The sequence below is a fragment of the Rhinoderma darwinii genome, chromosome 3 (assembly GCF_050947455.1).
Source record: "Rhinoderma darwinii isolate aRhiDar2 chromosome 3, aRhiDar2.hap1, whole genome shotgun sequence".
NCBI classification, from domain to species: domain Eukaryota; kingdom Metazoa; phylum Chordata; class Amphibia; order Anura; family Rhinodermatidae; genus Rhinoderma; species Rhinoderma darwinii.
Genome location: NC_134689.1, coordinates 173,253,940 through 173,277,495, shown reverse-complemented (window position 1 = coordinate 173,277,495; position 23,556 = coordinate 173,253,940). Strand labels below are relative to the sequence as shown.

General features: G+C 38.9%; 1 protein-coding gene across 1 annotated transcript; it reads left to right on the top strand.

Moving 5' to 3' along the window:
* Positions 1-11,762: 11,762 nt before the first annotated feature.
* On the top strand, positions 11,763-15,335 carry LOC142747919 (uncharacterized). The gene is made up of 2 exons (XM_075855033.1): positions 11,763-12,850; positions 15,255-15,335. Coding segments are annotated over exons 1-2 (855 nt in total). The 5' UTR covers positions 11,763-11,996; the 3' UTR covers positions 15,256-15,335.
* Positions 15,336-23,556: the final 8,221 nt, after the last annotated feature.

Below are 23,556 nucleotides of genomic sequence, written 5' to 3'. Positions count from 1 at the left end.
TACAGTCAAATGATTAGGGCCAAACGTAACACTGATAAACAGGAAGACTTGGATGAATCATTAAGTATCATGACAAATAATTTTCTACAGAGAGGATATCCTAAATCATTGCTGCTATCTCATAAAAATAAGCTTTGTAATGTCACAAGGGATAGTCTAGTTCAATCTGCAAATTCCCTCACACAAAAGAAACAACAAAAAAAACGTATTCCTTTTATTTCAACTTACAATGAAACTAGTGGAGATCTTTCCAGGATTGTGAATAGACATTGGTCTATTATTAGCAACAGTTTTGGGCACATCGAGGAATTGAAAAATAATCCTCTAATGTCTTATCGACGTCCTCAAAATCTTTGTGACCGATTGGTTAAGACTAGGGTGTCAGCATACAAAAAAGGGTCACAATCCTTACTAAAGTCTTTAAAACCAGGGAATGTCCCGTGCCACAGATGTGTTAACTGCTCATTAATGTGTAAGGGCAACACTTTTACACATCCACTAACTGGTCATAAGTTTAACATCAGACATAATTTTACTTGTGACTCTGATTGGTCATATATGTTCTATGGTGTCCCTGCGGCCTTTTATATGTGGGGGAGACCACTTGCGCTTTTAAAACTCGTTTAAACAACCACCGTTTTTCGATTCGAAAAAATAAACTTGATTTGCCTGTAGCCAAACATTTCTCAGAACATGGACACAATGAAAGGGATCTTACATTTATGATCCTTGATCATATCCCGCCATTACAATATGGTGGTGATAGACATATGGCTTTACATAAGAAAGAACTGAGATGGATATTCTCATTGAACTCGTTGAGACCATCTGGCCTCAATGTAGAATTCAGTGTAGATAGGATTACCATGTGATGCTTTCGCTTCTCCGCTTTATTTTTGAGGTTCTCTAATGCTCTCCTTTTTATGACAATTTATGACACATTGGTATTATTTATCTATATGTTTATTTCTATCAGCACTAAATTTTACTTTTTATACTTATATTTTGTTTTCTTTCTTTCAGATCCAAACACCAATCTCAACATAACTTCGGGATCTTTCATATCTATATCTGATACTAATGACCTTGTTTGACAGACATTACACATTGCTATATTACGAGTTTTTTGTCCTATGAACACATTAAATAAAATACCTTTTTACATGGAGTTTATTTCTAGTCTCCTTTTTGGTGATAAGTGACAGGGAGATATTGTGCTATTATTTATATTTACATTATGTTGCTAAAAGAGGTACTATTGGTCCGTTACACGAGTGTGGTTGACGGAATATCCTGTGCACATGAAGATGATGCCAGTGGATTCTGGAAACCTTGGGAGTGTGACCGTTCTGAACACTCAATAGTGAGCAGAGATCCACATACCCACGTGTGGATCAACAACAATACCTTCTTATTACAATGACGAAAGTCCGTTATACTTAATCACTATTTTTCCTTTTCTAAGTTATCTCCGTCACTCATCAACAGGAGCCCTTAATAGTATATATGGTTTTTTCCATGTGTTGGACTATCTAACTCGTAGCTTTGTTACTGTGTTATTATGATATAAGAATTTGCGATATTGCCACCTGACGTGGTAGCAACGAAGTGCGGCAGATCCATGTCAGTTGCTTGGCAACTGAGGACGCCACCATCTACATGATCCAGATGGTGGAACGCACAGTGTCGTCAACATGCGCCGTGTGCGCCTTGTTGCCCAGCAACGATATACTGTTTTTAGACAGTCGCACTACTCCATGATTACAACGTGGTGCGCAGCTGAACATCGCTATGGATTTCAATGACCTGACATGGTAAACGAAGTCCTGAAGTTCTGATTGGTGAACGGATCTGTGATGCTTTATTTTGACACAGCTGAGGCTTAAATGATTATGTCCTAATCACTTGTTTTTAACGTTTTCTGTATAATGTATTGTAGTTCACAATTATTGTTGATGCACATTAGCACTTTATGTATCATATTTATATGTTTAGTGATACCTTAAATTATCTGTTGATAATGATTTTGACACCAAGCACTTTATTTGTTTTTTAATGAGATCAATTATGTAAAGTGATCTCAGCCCTATATATGCTTGCAATGCTAGATGTGTCACTATGCTTGATAAAGATCCTATTGTAGTATTGAAACGTTGCTTTTGTATTGGAATTGAATAAACCACCATTTTCTTCATTGGAGTGCCGCATATCTTCTTTTGCTATATATATATATATATATATATATATATATATAGCAGAAGAAAATTTGCAGCACTCCAACATGAAAAAAATGGTGGTTTATTCAATCCAAACTAACAGCAACGTTTCAATCCTACAATAGGATCTTTATCAAGCCTAGTGACACATCTACTCAGCAAGTTTATATATGTTTGAGACTCTTTTACATAATTAGTCTCATTATAAAACAATCAAATACAAAGTGTATGAAAACAAACATCATATATTGTGTACGGTATCATCATAAACATAGACATGATACAGAAAATACAGAAGTGTGTATGTGACATCGTGAATAACAATACATAATAACAAAAACATTAAAAACAACTGATTACATTATAATCATTTATGCAGCAGTGGTGTAAAATCCATTGGCATATCCTCACTCACCAATCAGAACTTCAGACTCAACTACTCCATTCAAATGTGTTGCAGCACTCTGCTGCATCCCTCGTGGTAATTGAAATTCGACACATCAGTGTAATCCCCCGAGGCGGAAGTAAATCATCACTCCGCAGCAGAGAGCATAGATCGCATCCATATGATGTAATGCGTGTCAATGCGTTCCACTGAGTCGCCCCATGTGTCATGGCATCGTAAGTTGCTAAGCAACTGCTGTAACATTACTATAAACATCCATTGACACGGCTATGTCAGTCAAAAAGTCATGAATGTAAAAAATACAGATAAATTAGTAAATGCTCCCTATAGTAAGTGATGGAGATATTAGGAATATCTAAAAGTAGCTTTATATCGGCTTTTAAAGATGATCCACACGTGGGTTCAAAGACCTCTGTATACAACCAAGTACTCAGAACGATCTTGTTCCCAGAGTTATGGGACCACATAGTCACGTCTTCACGTGTCCAGGATGTCACATTATCCTCATACGTGTAACGGACCCATATTATCACACTAGTGATATGATATATCATAAGACAAAAGAATGCATGAGAATCCCTCTCGCTTTTAATATCTCTCTATCACTTAGAAACCTAATAGGAGACTAGAAACAATTCAACAAATAATAAACATATTTTATTGATGCAATAAGACTTGATGCATTGAACATAGCCCCGTCAAATATCATAGTACAATAACATTGAAAAATAATTAAAGAAGTTCCGAAGTTCTGTTGGGAGTGGTATTCCAATCTAAAAAAATACAAAACATAATTGTTTTTAGTATTTATAAGACATTGACAGTAAATATGAGATATAGATATTGATATTAATGTGTCAACAATCATCATACTGAAGAGAACATCAAGAGAACACGAGGGAACGGAGCTCATAAGGCTATTCTATCTACAACAAATTCTACATTAAGTCCACAAGGTTTTAAGGAGTTCAGTAAAAATATCCATCTTAATTCTTTTTTGTGTAAAACCAGATGGCGATCACCACCAAATTGTAATGGAGGAACATGGTCCAGAATCATAAATGTTAGATCCCTTTCATTGTGACCATGTTCCGAAAAATGTTTAGCTACAGGTAAATCAAGTTTCTTTTTACGTATAGAAAAACGGTGATTGTTTAGACGAGTTTTAAAGGAACAGGTGGTTTCACCCACATAAAGGAGGCCACAGGGACACCATAGCACATATATGACCCACTCTGAGTCACAGGTGAAATTGTGTTTAATTTTAAACTGTTGTCCAGTCAACGGATGTCTAAAAAATTCCCCTTTGCACATCAAAGCACAATTAACACATCTGTAACATGGAATATTGCCAGGTTTTAGTGGTTTAAAAATAGGTTGTGTCGTTTTCTTATGATCTGGCATTCTGGTTTTCACCAGTCTATCTCGAAGATTTTGTGGGCGTCTATAGGACATAAGTGGATCATTATTCAATACATCAATGTGTCCAAAACTATTGCTAATAATTGGCCAATGTCTATTCATAATTTTGGAAATGTCTCCACTTCTATCATTATAAGTAGAGATAAATGGAATACGTTTCCGTTTTCCATGCGCTGACGGTTTTTTAGACTGCAATAAACTGTCCCTCGCTACATTATCAATCTTCTTTCTATGTGTCCACAGTAATGTTTTGGGGTAACCTCTTTGTAAAAAGTTACTAACCATAGTGTCTAAAGATATATCAAGATCCTCCTGTCTGTCGGTATTGCGTTTGGCCCTAATCATTTGGCTGTACGGCAAGGACCTTACCATACTTCTCGGATGGCAACTATCAAATCGTAACAGAGTGTTCCTATCGGTCTCTTTCGTGTACATTTTAGTTCTAATTATATTATTCACAATAGATACAGTAACATCCAAGAATTGGATATTATCCATAGAATGTATCATCGTAAATTGAATATCATCATCTATTGAATTAAGAAACCTATGAAAATCAATTAATGTAGTGACAGTGTCAGTCCAAATGAGGAAGATGTCATCTATGTATCGCCACCACTTCAAAACATGTGAGAAGTGGTGGGATACATAGACCGACCCCTCCTCAATGTTGTCCATGAAAATGTTGGCGTACGTGGGAGCCATGTTAGACCCCATGGCCGTTCCTTTCAACTGAATATAATAACTCTCTTTGAATATGAAATAGTTAGATGTCAAAATAAGTTCCACTAATGAAATAATAAACTCACAAGTAGCATTGTCATAGTCAGAAGTCAATAATTTACGTCGTACAGCATCAAGACCCTTGTTGTGATCAATCGAGGTATAAAGAGATGTAACATCAAAGGAGACCAAAATGGACCCCTCTGGTAGTTTTATAGATTTTAATTTCTGTAGAAAATCAGTGGTGTCTCTAATATAAGATTTGGAGTTAATAGCAAAATTTCTCAGCACTTTGTCCACAAAGATAGAGATGTTACTTATTAATGAGCCCCGGCCAGATACAATAGGGCGACCTGGTGGGTTCATTAAATCTTTGTGGATTTTTGGTAATATATATAAGCAAGGAGTAACAGGAAATTCAACAGTGAGAAATTTATGTAGCATTTGATCAATTATATCTTCATCTAGAGCTGTTTTAATAAGTGAAGTAATTCTTTTTGAAATATCCTGTCTAGGATCATTTTTTAGTACTCTATATACATTGGTATCTGCTAGTTGTCTGTAACATTCTCTCAAGTACATATCTGAATCCATAACCACGATTGCTCCACCCTTATCAGCAGGTTTTATAGTGAGATCATGGTTATGGATCAACTCATCTAATGCCACCATATCAAGAGTAGTCATATTAGGCTGTTTAAAGCTCAATTCACACGTTTGAGACCTAAGTAAAGCAATATCTTTCTGTACTAGTTCTCTAAAGGTTTCTATCGCATGTGATGCTATAGGAGGTTGGAACACACTCTTATTAAATAACCCCAGTTTTTTAAGTGATAGTATCGGAAGGGTATCCTGTATTACTGTATTAACCGGTTGTGTTTCAAACCAGACCTTCAATTTAATAGATCTGACAAAACTGTAAATATCCAACTCTAATTGAAACCAATCAATATGCTGATTAGGGCAAAATGACAACCCTTTTGATAATAATTGTAATTGTGTATGAGACAATTGATGTTGAGAGATATTTACCACTGTGGTTTGGGCAGAGTCCTCTTGGTGCTGTCCTGCACCGGTTTCTGCCCTTTCTGATGAGTAGATTTTTGAAAACGGGTTCTTCCTTCCTCTGCTTCTCCTACGACCTGCTCGTCTGGTTTTCTTCTTTTTGATTTGTCCAGTGGGCTGGAATCTAAAAAATCTTCATTATTACTTGGAGGATATTTCTTAGTATGGAATTGATTACGGGAATCGCTTTTATTGAAAGCCGGTTCATTGCTTCTTTTGTTGTCACGTCTAAAGGCTCCATCAGCATAATTGAGAGAATTGTCCCAAGTGTAAACACGTCCCATAGAATAATCTGTTTGATCACGGAACCATTTCTTCTTTTTGGTTTCTTCTATATCCATCCTCACTTTATTGAGCGTCATACGTAATTTCTCCATGTGTACATTAAAATCATCAGTTTGCACCAACGTTTTGAGTGTGTTCTCCAAATCTTGTACTTTCACCCTTAAAGATCTCAGATCTCTCTGCAAAAAATCCATATTAAGTAATATGGTTTCCAAGGCATATTTGCTTGCGAGTTGCTCATTTTTATTCCTGAACTCTTCGTGTTGCATATGCATCGTTGGTTTAAGTAAAATTCTCATCCCCCGTGGGATCATGTTGTTTCTATAGTATTGTCCCAATGTGAGTAGATGTAATTCAACATTAATCAGACGTCGTGACTCAAATTCCAGATTTCTCTTGATGTCAGTAATAGAAGGAATACTTAAAAATGACACATCACCCTCCGCTCCACTCAGGATTCTTTCAATGTCCTCTTCAGTAAAAACAGCAGCAGTATTGGATGAAACATTCCCAGCAGGTATATTGACCTGCTCCATGTTAAACGAGTAAATGATGGTTGAAAAAACGTGGTGCAAGCTAATGGAATCCAGATATAGCACACAAGAAGACAGCAGCACTCACTAATGAATAATCGACCAGGTGCCCAGCAAAACGTCCCGATCCTAGGACGTATAATGATATATAGCAGAAGAAAATTTGCAGCACTCCAACATGAAAAAAATGGTGGTTTATTCAATCCAAACTAACAGCAACGTTTCAATCCTACAATAGGATCTTTATCAAGCCTAGTGACACATCTACTCAGCAAGTTTATATATGTTTGAGACTCTTTTACATAATTAGTCTCATTATAAAACAATCAAATACAAAGTGTATGAAAACAAACATCATATATTGTGTACGGTATCATCATAAACATAGACATGATACAGAAAATACAGAAGTGTGTATGTGACATCGTGAATAACAATACATAATAACAAAAACATTAAAAACAACTGATTACATTATAATCATTTATGCAGCAGTGGTGTAAAATCCATTGGCATATCCTCACTCACCAATCAGAACTTCAGACTCAACTACTCCATTCAAATGTGTTGCAGCACTCTGCTGCATCCCTCGTGGTAATTGAAATTCGACACATCAGTGTAATCCCCCGAGGCGGAAGTAAATCATCACTCCGCAGCAGAGAGCATAGATCGCATCCATATGATGTAATGCGTGTCAATGCGTTCCACTGAGTCGCCCCATGTGTCATGGCATCGTAAGTTGCTAAGCAACTGCTGTAACATTACTATAAACATCCATTGACACGGCTATGTCAGTCAAAAAGTCATGAATGTAAAAAATACAGATAAATTAGTAAATGCTCCCTATAGTAAGTGATGGAGATATTAGGAATATCTAAAAGTAGCTTTATATCGGCTTTTAAAGATGATCCACACGTGGGTTCAAAGACCTCTGTATACAACCAAGTACTCAGAACGATCTTGTTCCCAGAGTTATGGGACCACATAGTCACGTCTTCACGTGTCCAGGATGTCACATTATCCTCATACGTGTAACGGACCCATATTATCACACTAGTGATATGATATATCATAAGACAAAAGAATGCATGAGAATCCCTCTCGCTTTTAATATCTCTCTATCACTTAGAAACCTAATAGGAGACTAGAAACAATTCAACAAATAATAAACATATTTTATTGATGCAATAAGACTTGATGCATTGAACATAGCCCCGTCAAATATCATAGTACAATAACATTGAAAAATAATTAAAGAAGTTCCGAAGTTCTGTTGGGAGTGGTATTCCAATCTAAAAAAATACAAAACATAATTGTTTTTAGTATTTATAAGACATTGACAGTAAATATGAGATATAGATATTGATATTAATGTGTCAACAATCATCATACTGAAGAGAACATCAAGAGAACACGAGGGAACGGAGCTCATAAGGCTATTCTATCTACAACAAATTCTACATTAAGTCCACAAGGTTTTAAGGAGTTCAGTAAAAATATCCATCTTAATTCTTTTTTGTGTAAAACCAGATGGCGATCACCACCAAATTGTAATGGAGGAACATGGTCCAGAATCATAAATGTTAGATCCCTTTCATTGTGACCATGTTCCGAAAAATGTTTAGCTACAGGTAAATCAAGTTTCTTTTTACGTATAGAAAAACGGTGATTGTTTAGACGAGTTTTAAAGGAACAGGTGGTTTCACCCACATAAAGGAGGCCACAGGGACACCATAGCACATATATGACCCACTCTGAGTCACAGGTGAAATTGTGTTTAATTTTAAACTGTTGTCCAGTCAACGGATGTCTAAAAAATTCCCCTTTGCACATCAAAGCACAATTAACACATCTGTAACATGGAATATTGCCAGGTTTTAGTGGTTTAAAAATAGGTTGTGTCGTTTTCTTATGATCTGGCATTCTGGTTTTCACCAGTCTATCTCGAAGATTTTGTGGGCGTCTATAGGACATAAGTGGATCATTATTCAATACATCAATGTGTCCAAAACTATTGCTAATAATTGGCCAATGTCTATTCATAATTTTGGAAATGTCTCCACTTCTATCATTATAAGTAGAGATAAATGGAATACGTTTCCGTTTTCCATGCGCTGACGGTTTTTTAGACTGCAATAAACTGTCCCTCGCTACATTATCAATCTTCTTTCTATGTGTCCACAGTAATGTTTTGGGGTAACCTCTTTGTAAAAAGTTACTAACCATAGTGTCTAAAGATATATCAAGATCCTCCTGTCTGTCGGTATTGCGTTTGGCCCTAATCATTTGGCTGTACGGCAAGGACCTTACCATACTTCTCGGATGGCAACTATCAAATCGTAACAGAGTGTTCCTATCGGTCTCTTTCGTGTACATTTTAGTTCTAATTATATTATTCACAATAGATACAGTAACATCCAAGAATTGGATATTATCCATAGAATGTATCATCGTAAATTGAATATCATCATCTATTGAATTAAGAAACCTATGAAAATCAATTAATGTAGTGACAGTGTCAGTCCAAATGAGGAAGATGTCATCTATGTATCGCCACCACTTCAAAACATGTGAGAAGTGGTGGGATACATAGACCGACCCCTCCTCAATGTTGTCCATGAAAATGTTGGCGTACGTGGGAGCCATGTTAGACCCCATGGCCGTTCCTTTCAACTGAATATAATAACTCTCTTTGAATATGAAATAGTTAGATGTCAAAATAAGTTCCACTAATGAAATAATAAACTCACAAGTAGCATTGTCATAGTCAGAAGTCAATAATTTACGTCGTACAGCATCAAGACCCTTGTTGTGATCAATCGAGGTATAAAGAGATGTAACATCAAAGGAGACCATCATAGGTTTCTTAATTCAATAGATGATGATATTCAATTTACGATGATACATTCTATGGATAATATCCAATTCTTGGATGTTACTGTATCTATTGTGAATAATATAATTAGAACTAAAATGTACACGAAAGAGACCGATAGGAACACTCTGTCACGATTTGATAGTTGCCATCCGAGAAGTATGGTAAGGTCCTTGCCGTACAGCCAAATGATTAGGGCCAAACGCAATACCGACAGACAGGAGGATCTTGATATATCTTTAGACACTATGGTTAGTAACTTTTTACAAAGAGGTTACCCCAAAACATTACTGTGGACACATAGAAAGAAGATTGATAATGTAGCGAGGGACAGTTTATTGCAGTCTAAAAAACCGTCAGCGCATGGAAAACGGAAACGTATTCCATTTATCTCTACTTATAATGATAGAAGTGGAGACATTTCCAAAATTATGAATAGACATTGGCCAATTATTAGCAATAGTTTTGGACACATTGATGTATTGAATAATGATCCACTTATGTCCTATAGACGCCCACAAAATCTTCGAGATAGACTGGTGAAAACCAGAATGCCAGATCATAAGAAAACGACACAACCTATTTTTAAACCACTAAAACCTGGCAATATTCCATGTTACAGATGTGTTAATTGTGCTTTGATGTGCAAAGGGGAATTTTTTAGACATCCGTTGACTGGACAACAGTTTAAAATTAAACACAATTTCACCTGTGACTCAGAGTGGGTCATATATGTGCTATGGTGTCCCTGTGGCCTCCTTTATGTGGGTGAAACCACCTGTTCCTTTAAAACTCGTCTAAACAATCACCGTTTTTCTATACGTAAAAAGAAACTTGATTTACCTGTAGCTAAACATTTTTCGGAACATGGTCACAATGAAAGGGATCTAACATTTATGATTCTGGACCATGTTCCTCCATTACAATTTGGTGGTGATCGCCATCTGGTTTTACACAAAAAAGAATTAAGATGGATATTTTTACTGAACTCCTTAAAACCTTGTGGACTTAATGTAGAATTTGTTGTAGATAGAATAGCCTTATGAGCTCCGTTCCCTCGTGTTCTCTTGATGTTCTCTTCAGTATGATGATTGTTGACACATTAATATCAATATCTATATCTCATATTTACTGTCAATGTCTTATAAATACTAAAAACAATTATGTTTTGTATTTTTTTAGATTGGAATACCACTCCCAACAGAACTTCGGAACTTCTTTAATTATTTTTCAATGTTATTGTACTATGATATTTGACGGGGCTATGTTCAATGCATCAAGTCTTATTGCATCAATAAAATATGTTTATTATTTGTTGAATTGTTTCTAGTCTCCTATTAGGTTTCTAAGTGATAGAGAGATATTAAAAGCGAGAGGGATTCTCATGCATTCTTTTGTCTTATGATATATCATATCACTAGTGTGATAATATGGGTCCGTTACACGTATGAGGATAATGTGACATCCTGGACACGTGAAGACGTGACTATGTGGTCCCATAACTCTGGGAACAAGATCGTTCTGAGTACTTGGTTGTATACAGAGGTCTTTGAACCCACGTGTGGATCATCTTTAAAAGCCGATATAAAGCTACTTTTAGATATTCCTAATATCTCCATCACTTACTATAGGGAGCATTTACTAATTTATCTGTATTTTTTACATTCATGACTTTTTGACTGACATAGCCGTGTCAATGGATGTTTATAGTAATGTTACAGCAGTTGCTTAGCAACTTACGATGCCATGACACATGGGGCGACTCAGTGGAACGCATTGACACGCATTACATCATATGGATGCGATCTATGCTCTCTGCTGCGGAGTGATGATTTACTTCCGCCTCGGGGGATTACACTGATGTGTCGAATTTCAATTACCACGAGGGATGCAGCAGAGTGCTGCAACACATTTGAATGGAGTAGTTGAGTCTGAAGTTCTGATTGGTGAGTGAGGATATGCCAATGGATTTTACACCACTGCTGCATAAATGATTATAATGTAATCAGTTGTTTTTAATGTTTTTGTTATTATGTATTGTTATTCACGATGTCACATACACACTTCTGTATTTTCTGTATCATGTCTATGTTTATGATGATACCGTACACAATATATGATGTTTGTTTTCATACACTTTGTATTTGATTGTTTTATAATGAGACTAATTATGTAAAAGAGTCTCAAACATATATAAACTTGCTGAGTAGATGTGTCACTAGGCTTGATAAAGATCCTATTGTAGGATTGAAACGTTGCTGTTAGTTTGGATTGAATAAACCACCATTTTTTTCATGTTGGAGTGCTGCAAATTTTCTTCTGCTATATATCATTATACGTCCTAGGATCGGGACGTTTTGCTGGGCACCTGGTCGATTATTCATTAGTGAGTGCTGCTGTCTTCTTGTGTGCTATATCTGGATTCCATTAGCTTGCACCACGTTTTTTCAACCATCATTTACTCGTTTAACATGGAGCAGGTCAATATACCTGCTGGGAATGTTTCATCCAATACTGCTGCTGTTTTTACTGAAGAGGACATTGAAAGAATCCTGAGTGGAGCGGAGGGTGATGTGTCATTTTTAAGTGTTCCTTCTATTACTGACATCAAGAGAAATCTGGAATTTGAGTCACGACGTCTGATTAATGTTGAATTACATCTACTCACATTGGGACAATACTATAGAAACAACATGATCCCACGGGGGATGAGAATTTTACTTAAACCAACGATGCATATGCAACACGAAGAGTTCAGGAATAAAAATGAGCAACTCGCAAGCAAATATGCCTTGGAAACCATATTACTTAATATGGATTTTTTGCAGAGAGATCTGAGATCTTTAAGGGTGAAAGTACAAGATTTGGAGAACACACTCAAAACGTTGGTGCAAACTGATGATTTTAATGTACACATGGAGAAATTACGTATGACGCTCAATAAAGTGAGGATGGATATAGAAGAAACCAAAAAGAAGAAATGGTTCCGTGATCAAACAGATTATTCTATGGGACGTGTTTACACTTGGGACAATTCTCTCAATTATGCTGATGGAGCCTTTAGACGTGACAACAAAAGAAGCAATGAACCGGCTTTCAATAAAAGCGATTCCCGTAATCAATTCCATACTAAGAAATATCCTCCAAGTAATAATGAAGATTTTTTAGATTCCAGCCCACTGGACAAATCAAAAAGAAGAAAACCAGACGAGCAGGTCGTAGGAGAAGCAGAGGAAGGAAGAACCCGTTTTCAAAAATCTACTCATCAGAAAGGGCAGAAACCGGTGCAGGACAGCACCAAGAGGACTCTGCCCAAACCACAGTGGTAAATATCTCTCAACATCAATTGTCTCATACACAATTACAATTATTATCAAAAGGGTTGTCATTTTGCCCTAATCAGCATATTGATTGGTTTCAATTAGAGTTGGATATTTACAGTTTTGTCAGATCTATTAAATTGAAGGTCTGGTTTGAAACACAACCGGTTAATACAGTAATACAGGATACCCTTCCGATACTATCACTTAAAAAACTGGGGTTATTTAATAAGAGTGTGTTCCAACCTCCTATAGCATCACATGCGATAGAAACCTTTAGAGAACTAGTACAGAAAGATATTGCTTTACTTAGGTCTCAAACGTGTGAATTGAGCTTTAAACAGCCTAATATGACTACTCTTGATATGGTGGCATTAGATGAGTTGATCCATAACCATGATCTCACTATAAAACCTGCTGATAAGGGTGGAGCAATCGTGGTTATGGATTCAGATATGTACTTGAGAGAATGTTACAGACAACTAGCAGATACCAATGTATATAGAGTACTAAAAAATGATCCTAGACAGGATATTTCAAAAAGAATTACTTCACTTATTAAAACAGCTCTAGATGAAGATATAATTGATCAAATGCTACATAAATTTCTCACTGTTGAATTTCCTGTTACTCCTTGCTTATATATATTACCAAAAATCCACAAAGATTTAATGAACCCACCAGGTCGCCCTATTGTATCTGGCCGGGGCTCATTAATAAGTAACATCTCTATCTTTGTGGACAAAGTGCTGAGAAATTTTGCTATTAACTCCAAATCTTATATTAGAGACACCACTGATTTTCTACAGAAATTAAAATCTATAAAACTACCAGAGGGGTCCATTTTGGTCTCCTTTGATGTTACATCTCTTTATACCTCGATTGATCACAACAAGGGTCTTGATGCTGTACGACGTAAATTATTGACTTCTGACTATGACAATGCTACTTGTGAGTTTATTATTTCATTAGTGGAACTTATTTTGACATCTAACTATTTCATATTCAAAGAGAGTTATTATATTCAGTTGAAAGGAACGGCCATGGGGTCTAACATGGCTCCCACGTACGCCAACATTTTCATGGACAACATTGAGGAGGGGTCGGTCTATGTATCCCACCACTTCTCACATGTTTTGAAGTGGTGGCGATACATAGATGACATCTTCCTCATTTGGACTGACACTGTCACTACATTAATTGATTTTCATAGGTTTCTTAATTCAATAGATGATGATATTCAATTTACGATGATACATTCTATGGATAATATCCAATTCTTGGATGTTACTGTATCTATTGTGAATAATATAATTAGAACTAAAATGTACACGAAAGAGACCGATAGGAACACTCTGTTACGATTTGATAGTTGCCATCCGAGAAGTATGGTAAGGTCCTTGCCGTACAGCCAAATGATTAGGGCCAAACGCAATACCGACAGACAGGAGGATCTTGATATATCTTTAGACACTATGGTTAGTAACTTTTTACAAAGAGGTTACCCCAAAACATTACTGTGGACACATAGAAAGAAGATTGATAATGTAGCGAGGGACAGTTTATTGCAGTCTAAAAAACCGTCAGCGCATGGAAAACGGAAACGTATTCCATTTATCTCTACTTATAATGATAGAAGTGGAGACATTTCCAAAATTATGAATAGACATTGGCCAATTATTAGCAATAGTTTTGGACACATTGATGTATTGAATAATGATCCACTTATGTCCTATAGACGCCCACAAAATCTTCGAGATAGACTGGTGAAAACCAGAATGCCAGATCATAAGAAAACGACACAACCTATTTTTAAACCACTAAAACCTGGCAATATTCCATGTTACAGATGTGTTAATTGTGCTTTGATGTGCAAAGGGGAATTTTTTAGACATCCGTTGACTGGACAACAGTTTAAAATTAAACACAATTTCACCTGTGACTCAGAGTGGGTCATATATGTGCTATGGTGTCCCTGTGGCCTCCTTTATGTGGGTGAAACCACCTGTTCCTTTAAAACTCGTCTAAACAATCACCGTTTTTCTATACGTAAAAAGAAACTTGATTTACCTGTAGCTAAACATTTTTCGGAACATGGTCACAATGAAAGGGATCTAACATTTATGATTCTGGACCATGTTCCTCCATTACAATTTGGTGGTGATCGCCATCTGGTTTTACACAAAAAAGAATTAAGATGGATATTTTTACTGAACTCCTTAAAACCTTGTGGACTTAATGTAGAATTTGTTGTAGATAGAATAGCCTTATGAGCTCCGTTCCCTCGTGTTCTCTTGATGTTCTCTTCAGTATGATGATTGTTGACACATTAATATCAATATCTATATCTCATATTTACTGTCAATGTCTTATAAATACTAAAAACAATTATGTTTTGTATTTTTTTAGATTGGAATACCACTCCCAACAGAACTTCGGAACTTCTTTAATTATTTTTCAATGTTATTGTACTATGATATTTGACGGGGCTATGTTCAATGCATCAAGTCTTATTGCATCAATAAAATATGTTTATTATTTGTTGAATTGTTTCTAGTCTCCTATTAGGTTTCTAAGTGATAGAGAGATATTAAAAGCGAGAGGGATTCTCATGCATTCTTTTGTCTTATGATATATCATATCACTAGTGTGATAATATGGGTCCGTTACACGTATGAGGATAATGTGACATCCTGGACACGTGAAGACGTGACTATGTGGTCCCATAACTCTGGGAACAAGATCGTTCTGAGTACTTGGTTGTATACAGAGGTCTTTGAACCCACGTGTGGATCATCTTTAAAAGCCGATATAAAGCTACTTTTAGATATTCCTAATATCTCCATCACTTACTATAGGGAGCATTTACTAATTTATCTGTATTTTTTACATTCATGACTTTTTGACTGACATAGCCGTGTCAATGGATGTTTATAGTAATGTTACAGCAGTTGCTTAGCAACTTACGATGCCATGACACATGGGGCGACTCAGTGGAACGCATTGACACGCATTACATCATATGGATGCGATCTATGCTCTCTGCTGCGGAGTGATGATTTACTTCCGCCTCGGGGGATTACACTGATGTGTCGAATTTCAATTACCACGAGGGATGCAGCAGAGTGCTGCAACACATTTGAATGGAGTAGTTGAGTCTGAAGTTCTGATTGGTGAGTGAGGATATGCCAATGGATTTTACACCACTGCTGCATAAATGATTATAATGTAATCAGTTGTTTTTAATGTTTTTGTTATTATGTATTGTTATTCACGATGTCACATACACACTTCTGTATTTTCTGTATCATGTCTATGTTTATGATGATACCGTACACAATATATGATGTTTGTTTTCATACACTTTGTATTTGATTGTTTTATAATGAGACTAATTATGTAAAAGAGTCTCAAACATATATAAACTTGCTGAGTAGATGTGTCACTAGGCTTGATAAAGATCCTATTGTAGGATTGAAACGTTGCTGTTAGTTTGGATTGAATAAACCACCATTTTTTTCATGTTGGAGTGCTGCAAATTTTCTTCTGCTATATATCATTATACGTCCTAGGATCGGGACGTTTTGCTGGGCACCTGGTCGATTATTCATTAGTGAGTGCTGCTGTCTTCTTGTGTGCTATATATATATATATATATATATGTATATACACACACACATACATATACATACACGCACACAGTTTTATTTGGGGGGGTGAACATATGTTAGTACAAGGATACTTACTGCTGGGGCCCTGTATCTAAGTCTATCGTGTGTGATTCTGTCTGCTGGGCCATATATCTAAGCCTATCATTTATGATACTGTCTACTGAGACAAGGTGGGTATGTGGGACTACCTACTGGGGACTGAATGGCACTGTCTACAGGGGGGATGTATGGCAGGGAGTTGTGTGTGGAACCAAACAGGAGGGTTGTGACACTATATACAGGGGGGAATTGTGTGGGGAACGCTCTACATGTGTCTTTGATTAGAGCACCGAGACATAACTTTGCTTGGGGCCCCAAAAATGCCAAATTTGCAGCTGAGGGTTAGTACAAGGATACTGACTGCTGGAGCCCTGTATCTAAGGCTAAATTCAGACGAGCGTGACAGATTTACGGACGCAATGTCGTTGGAGTGCTCTCCGTGGTTATTACGCACCCATTGACTTCAATGGCTGACTAGGTGGGTGAAAACGCACCAATATAGGGCATGCAGTGTGTTTCACGCAACAGACACTCGCTTTGTGTAAACTCACGTATGTGTGAATAGCACCATTGAAATCAACGGGTCCGTGTGCTGTGCGTTACTTCAACGCACAGGCCACGGACGAGATTCACGCTCGTCTGAATGAGCCCTAAGTCTATCATGTGTGATACTGTCTGCTGGGGCCATGTAGCTAAGCCTATCATGTGTGATACTGTCTGCTGGGGTCACTTATCCAAGCCTATCGTGTATGATACCGTCTGTCGGGGCCATGTATCTAAGCCTATCAAGTATGACACTGTATGCTGAGACAACCTAATGTAAAAAAATATATATTTTTCAGAGGGGGGGGGGATAAATTTATGTCTTGGGGCTTGTGCCCTGATCTTTTTAGACACTAGCAACGCCCCTGGTCAGTGCGTTACGTAACACGCCTCCATGCCATTTAGAAATAAAGAAATGTCCCTTTCACAGTTCAGGTGAATTTTTTTTTAAGGGGAGACAAAGTTTGTGAAGCCCTGCCTATTACATGGTGCACTCAGCTGCACATGTATGGGCAGGTGAAAGGTTATATTTAAGTAAATAAGTTCATTCTCTTGATTATGTAAAATTGTTATTAATTATTAGGCTCCTTTAACAAAAAAATAAAAACATAAAAGCAATTTGAAATAATTTTCCTCTCATTACTTCAAAACTACCGCAACACATTTTTAGAGAGCACCTAACAGATCTCTTGACATGTCTGTTTTAGTAAATACTTGCTTTCCTTATAAAATAACAATAGTGCTATGCATTGTGCTATTCCTCTGTTATTGCTCCTCGGAATGTATGAATAAATTGACAACTGGGTATTATCATGAGCCTTTTCAATAAAGTGTATCCCTTCATATTCTGACACTGTTTTTTGATACATTTGCAGGAGAAATAACAAAGGAAATGAACAGTGCAAATTTTTATTTCATGGGGAAGTATTTACTAGAAAAATACATGTCAGGAGAGCTGACGGGTCGTCTTTAAATTCTTATGCACACTTGGTCAATGAAACTAAGGTAAAAATATCAGAAACTATATATTGCCCATTTTTATTTATAGCAATGCTACATATGAAAATGTGTAATGGGTACAGAATTGATATTTCTAGTAAGCTATATAAATTTATTTTCATGTATGAGTAAAGGGTGAAGCATTTTTGGTTTATCCGAGTAATTAGATACCCGGAGAATTAGCAGACGTAATAAATAAGTGGTCATTTATCAAACTGTCAAAGATGCAGGAGCAAACACAGTGAATCCAATTTATCAAGGAGATCAGCAAGTAATTGAATATCATTGTTACATACATGCTTTTTCTACGTTCAGTCCCTATCAGAATTTTGCTACTAAAAAGAATGTCACCAGATTCTCATTAATATTTTTGCAGACATACATACGCTTCATTGTGCTCTATGTACAAAGCAGAAAAGAAGGGACCTGATAAAACTACATATATATCCAAAGATAGATCAATGTCTTCATATCCAGTAACCTTACTGACCATGCATAGAAACGATGGTCTGACAATCATATTTTTTCTCACTATGAAAAACTTACTGACCACTCTATTTTAGTGAACAGTGAATTTATTTTGAAAACTTACAACATCCCTTAAAAATGCAATATACAAATATATAAAGACAATGTATCCAAATGGTTCATATATACATGTATCTTTATTACATATAATAAATCCCAGCTTAAAAAAGAGGATTAAAAAACACAAACTAAAAACATAAATGGGCAATGTCAGGTGTCCGGCATGTAAGTAATATATTATTGATAAATCACTAGTCAGAGAAATATGGTGGGAAAAGTATAGAAGGCTCGAATTCAGTAGCAACAACATTAACTTTAGTGGGTGAACCGGGTCCGTGAAAAATTGTCCTATCTTTCCTCGGATCACTGACGGGACTCGGACGGCATACTCGGTCGTGTGCATGAGGCATTACTAAGTATCAAATATTATCAAAATATCGCCCATTAGGGAAAACAATACTAAAGTAACGAGCCACAATGAATCCAAATTACCCACTAAATGTCATAATGGACACCTGCACTACACAGTCCAGCACCCTAGTAAATTTATTCTGCTAAGATGATAAAAGATTGGAATACATTTTTCTCATAAGAATCGGTTCTTTTATAAATTGATTTGATGACATTAAAATACATTATCACTTGAACATGTCTTCACTGATGGCAATAAAAATCAAACATCTGATGAAATTACCAACATGTTGTTAAACCATTTAAACAATTAGATGAAATTTTGGTTGTTTGAAAAGATTTGATTTTAAGTATATACTGTATTTATTGCACATTATTATTGAAATGTCATTATATTGTAAAAAAATATATTAAAAAATTCCGATGCTTTTTATTTTTCTTGTTACTATCTATATGAAAAGAAAACCAGAAATCTTACAGTTTTCATACTGTCCACTAGGCCCTCAATAGACTGACACTTCCTCTTTAAAGTTTATAGAGATCACTTTTTAGCAGTCATCACTTTATCATCACAGTAAAGGCAGATAACATAGTATAACACCATTGACTGCTCCTCCTCCCCCACCCTACATGGGTCACACAGCCTGCTTAAAGGGGTATTCCCATCTCGGACATTTATGGCATATCCACAGGATATGCCATAAATGTCTGCTCGATTCGGGTTCCACCTCTGGGACCCACACCTATCTCTAGAAGGGGGCCCGCTGACTCCCGTCCTACATTCTTCTGCTGTCATTGGGCCTCAAAGTTACGAGGGGGCCAGGTTTTTGGAAACAGCCAAACATGTTTTGCTACGCTGTTTCTTGAATGCCCATAAAAAAACGAATAGGAGTTAGGAAAACAGCATAGCACAGCAAACTATGCTGTTTCTGTGGCTCCCGAGTTCCAGAAACAGCACAGCTCGTTGTGCTTCATTGTTTTTGTAACTTCTATTTCTTTCTATGGCAGTTCTGAAAACAGCGTAGCAAAACGCACTCGGATGTTTCCAGAAAACCTGGCCGCCTTGTAACTCAGTGGCTGGTCCCCATAGACAGGGTGTAATGTCTGTGGCTGCGGTCCGTCAGCTCCAATCCCCCCTGACAGCCGCAGCCACGAGTCGGCAAGCGCTGGCCCAGCCTCCTTCTCAGGAGACGCAAGCGCTCACTTCCACTCACCTCAGCCGGATCCCGTAGGGTGTGCGCGCACGCTCGTGCCCACTCTTAAAGGGGCAGCGTGCGTACCGGACTTTTGATGAACTTTGACCCGTGAGTACCCTGGACTATAAGAGGGGTCCAGCCCCCTTCTTCTATGCCTGAGCGTTGTTGATGTTTCCTAAGTTTGTCTATGTGATGGCCTCCTAGTGTATTCCTGTTTCCTGTACCTGTACCTGTTCCAGTTCCTGTTCCTGTTCCTTGCATTCCATACCATCCTGGTAGGGCACTGTGGTGTGCCAAAGTCGTGTCATGCTGCATCCCACGTCTGACCTGCTTCACCTCGTCTGACGTCTACCTGCTGCCTAGTCCCAGCCGAGCCTGCCTTACTGCTGTCCGAGCTGCCGCAGTTACCTACACGAACTATAGACATTGACCTGCACCTTGTTGGCCAGCTGCCATACCGCCAAGGTTGTACGGCCCAGTGGGTCCACAGACCCTTTGTGACAGTATGCTCAGGCCATGGACCCCACTAGTCGATTAAAGACTATGACGACGTCCCAAGAGATGCGAGCGGATATGCTAGACCTCCGTTCTCGACAAGACCAACTCCTCCAGGCGTTGAACATTCTTGCACGTCGGCAGGAGGCACAAGCTGCTGTTCCTCCTACTACACCTCCTGGCAGTGTTGATCCTCAGACTACACCTCTTGGCAGTGTTGACCCACGTGTTTCTTTGCCACTTCCTGACTGCTATGATGGAGAAGCAAGTACCTGTCGTGGATTTCTGAATCAGTGCCAGATCCACTTCAGCCTGTATGATAGGACATTTTCGTATGATGGCGCAAGGGTTGCTTTCATCATCTCTCTCTTCACTGGCAAGGCTCTTGCATGGGCGAACCCTATCTGGGAGAGACAAGGACCAGAGACCCGTGACTTCCAAGCCTTCCTCCGGACTTTTCGTATGGTGTTTGAGGAGCCTGGTCGGGTCTCATCTGCAGCGGCCTGTTTGCTTAACCTATACCAAGGAGACGCCTCCGTGAGTGAGTACGCCATCCACTTCCGCACCCTGGCAGGAGAGCTGTTATGGAACAATGAGGCTCTGGTGGCTGCATTCTGGCATGGACTGGCTCCTAAAATTAAGGAGGAACTTGCCGCTCAGGATTTGCCGTCTGCCCTGGATGACCTCATCCTTCTGTCCGCCCGGATTGATATACGGATCCGAGAATGCCTCCAAGAGGTTTCGACGGGAGGGAGTCCTTCCAAGTCTGGCTCCTACTTTGCAGCAACCCCTGTTGTCCTCCAATGTCGATCCTCCTAAGGAGTCTCTGATAATGGACCAATGTAAGTTATCCACCCAGGAGAGACAACGGGTTGCTAGGAGTGACAACCTTGGGTAAGAATGGACTTCCGTCTAAATTGTCCATACCTGTGACCATAGTGTCCAGTGAGAGAACGCATCAGGTCTCTGCGTATCTGGACTCTGGATCCGCTGCTAATTTCATCTGTAGAGACCTGGTGGACCTTCTGCAATTACCCACCACCCCTCTGGAGAGCCCGTTGACAGTTGCTTCATTAAATGGACTACCTCTGCCAGACCCAGTTATAGCTGTGACCAAGCCGCTGAGGCTCCAAGTGGGAGCACTTCACTCCGAACTTCTGCCTTTCTATGTCCTGTCCAAAGCCGTTAACCCAGTGATGCTGGGCCTGCCTTGGCTCCGACTGCATGCCCCAGTCCTGGACTGTAATTCTGGAGTGGTTCTCCAGTGGGACCCTGAGTATCAAGGCTGTTACCTGGTGCAGATTAGTTCGGCTCAGCCTTCACTGCCTCGGTCATTGGCAGGATTGCCGAGTCATTATGCTGCATTTTCGGACGTCTTCAGCAAGAGGGAGGTGGAGACATTGCCTCCACATCGAGCGTATGACTGCCCTATCAAACTGATTCCTGGTGCATCCTAATGACAGTCTAAATGAAACGGAAGGCTGTCACAAGGAGAAGAGAACCTCCTCAGTTTCTTCCTGGCACGAGGGTCTGGCTGTCTTCCAGGAATATCCAACTAAGAGTGCCATCATGCAAATTTGCCCCCAGGTTCCTCGACCCCCTCGAGCTCCTACAGCAGATCAACCCTGTCGCCTATAAGCTTCAGCTGCCTCCTACCCTCAAAATCCCCAACTCCTTCCATATCTCCCTCCTTAAGCCGGTGGTTCTGAACCGCTACACCAAAACTACTAGCCCTGTGGTTGCCTCCAGCGGCCCTTCAGACACCTTTGAGGTTAAGGAGATCTTGGACACCAAAAAAGTGAGAGGAAAGACCTTTTACTTGGTGGATTGGAGGGGGTTTGGTTCTGAAGAGAAGTCTTGGGAGCCAGAGGAGAACCTCAATTCTCCTACTCTTCTGAAGAAGTTTCTCTCTCGCTCTGGTCCCAAGAATGTCTGTAATGTCTGTGGCTGTGCGCTGTCAGCTCCAATCCCCCCTGACAGCCACAGCCACGAGTCAGCAAGCGCTGGCCCCAGCCTCCTCCTCAGGAGACGCCAGTGCTCGCTTCCACTCACTTCAGCCGGATTCCGTAGGGTGCGCGCGCACGCTCGTGCCCGCTCTTAAAGGGGCAACACGCGTACCGGACTTTTGGTGAACTTTAACCCGTTACAACCCTGGACTATAAGAGGGGTCCAGCCCCCTGCTTCTATGCCTGAGTGTTGTTGATGTTTCCTAAGTTATCTATGTGATGGCCTCTTAGTGTGCTCCTGTTTCCTGTTCCTGTACCTGTTCCAGTTCCTGTTGTTGTTCCTTGCATTCCAAACCACCCTGGTCGAGCACTGGGCTGTGCCAAAGTCGTGTCGTGCTGTATCCCACGTCTGACCTGCTTCACCTCGCCTGACTTCTACCTGCTGCCTAGTCCCAGCCGAGCCTGCCTTACTGCTGTCCGAGCTGCCACAGGTACCTATATGAACTATAGACGTTGACCTGCATCCTGTTGGCCAGCAGCCATACCGTCAAGGCGGTACGACCCAGTGGGTCCACAGACTCTTCGTGACACAGGGGCAAAAGGTAGGACCGAGGACAAGGGGCCCTGGTCTAAAGATATAGCCAGGTCCCTGTGGATATGCCATAAATGTCCAAGATGGAGAAAACCCTCTAAAACACTGTCCCATTGAAATCAATAGGTCATTTTATGTCTGGGGTTTCTTATATCTATGAGGCAGTAAATCTCTGTACTGCTGTTCACAGCTCAGAGCAGCAGCATAGGCAAAATGGCTGCCCCCTTGATTATGTAGAGAAAATAGAATAAAAACATATACAATTAGAAGGATTAGTAAAAAAATAAATAA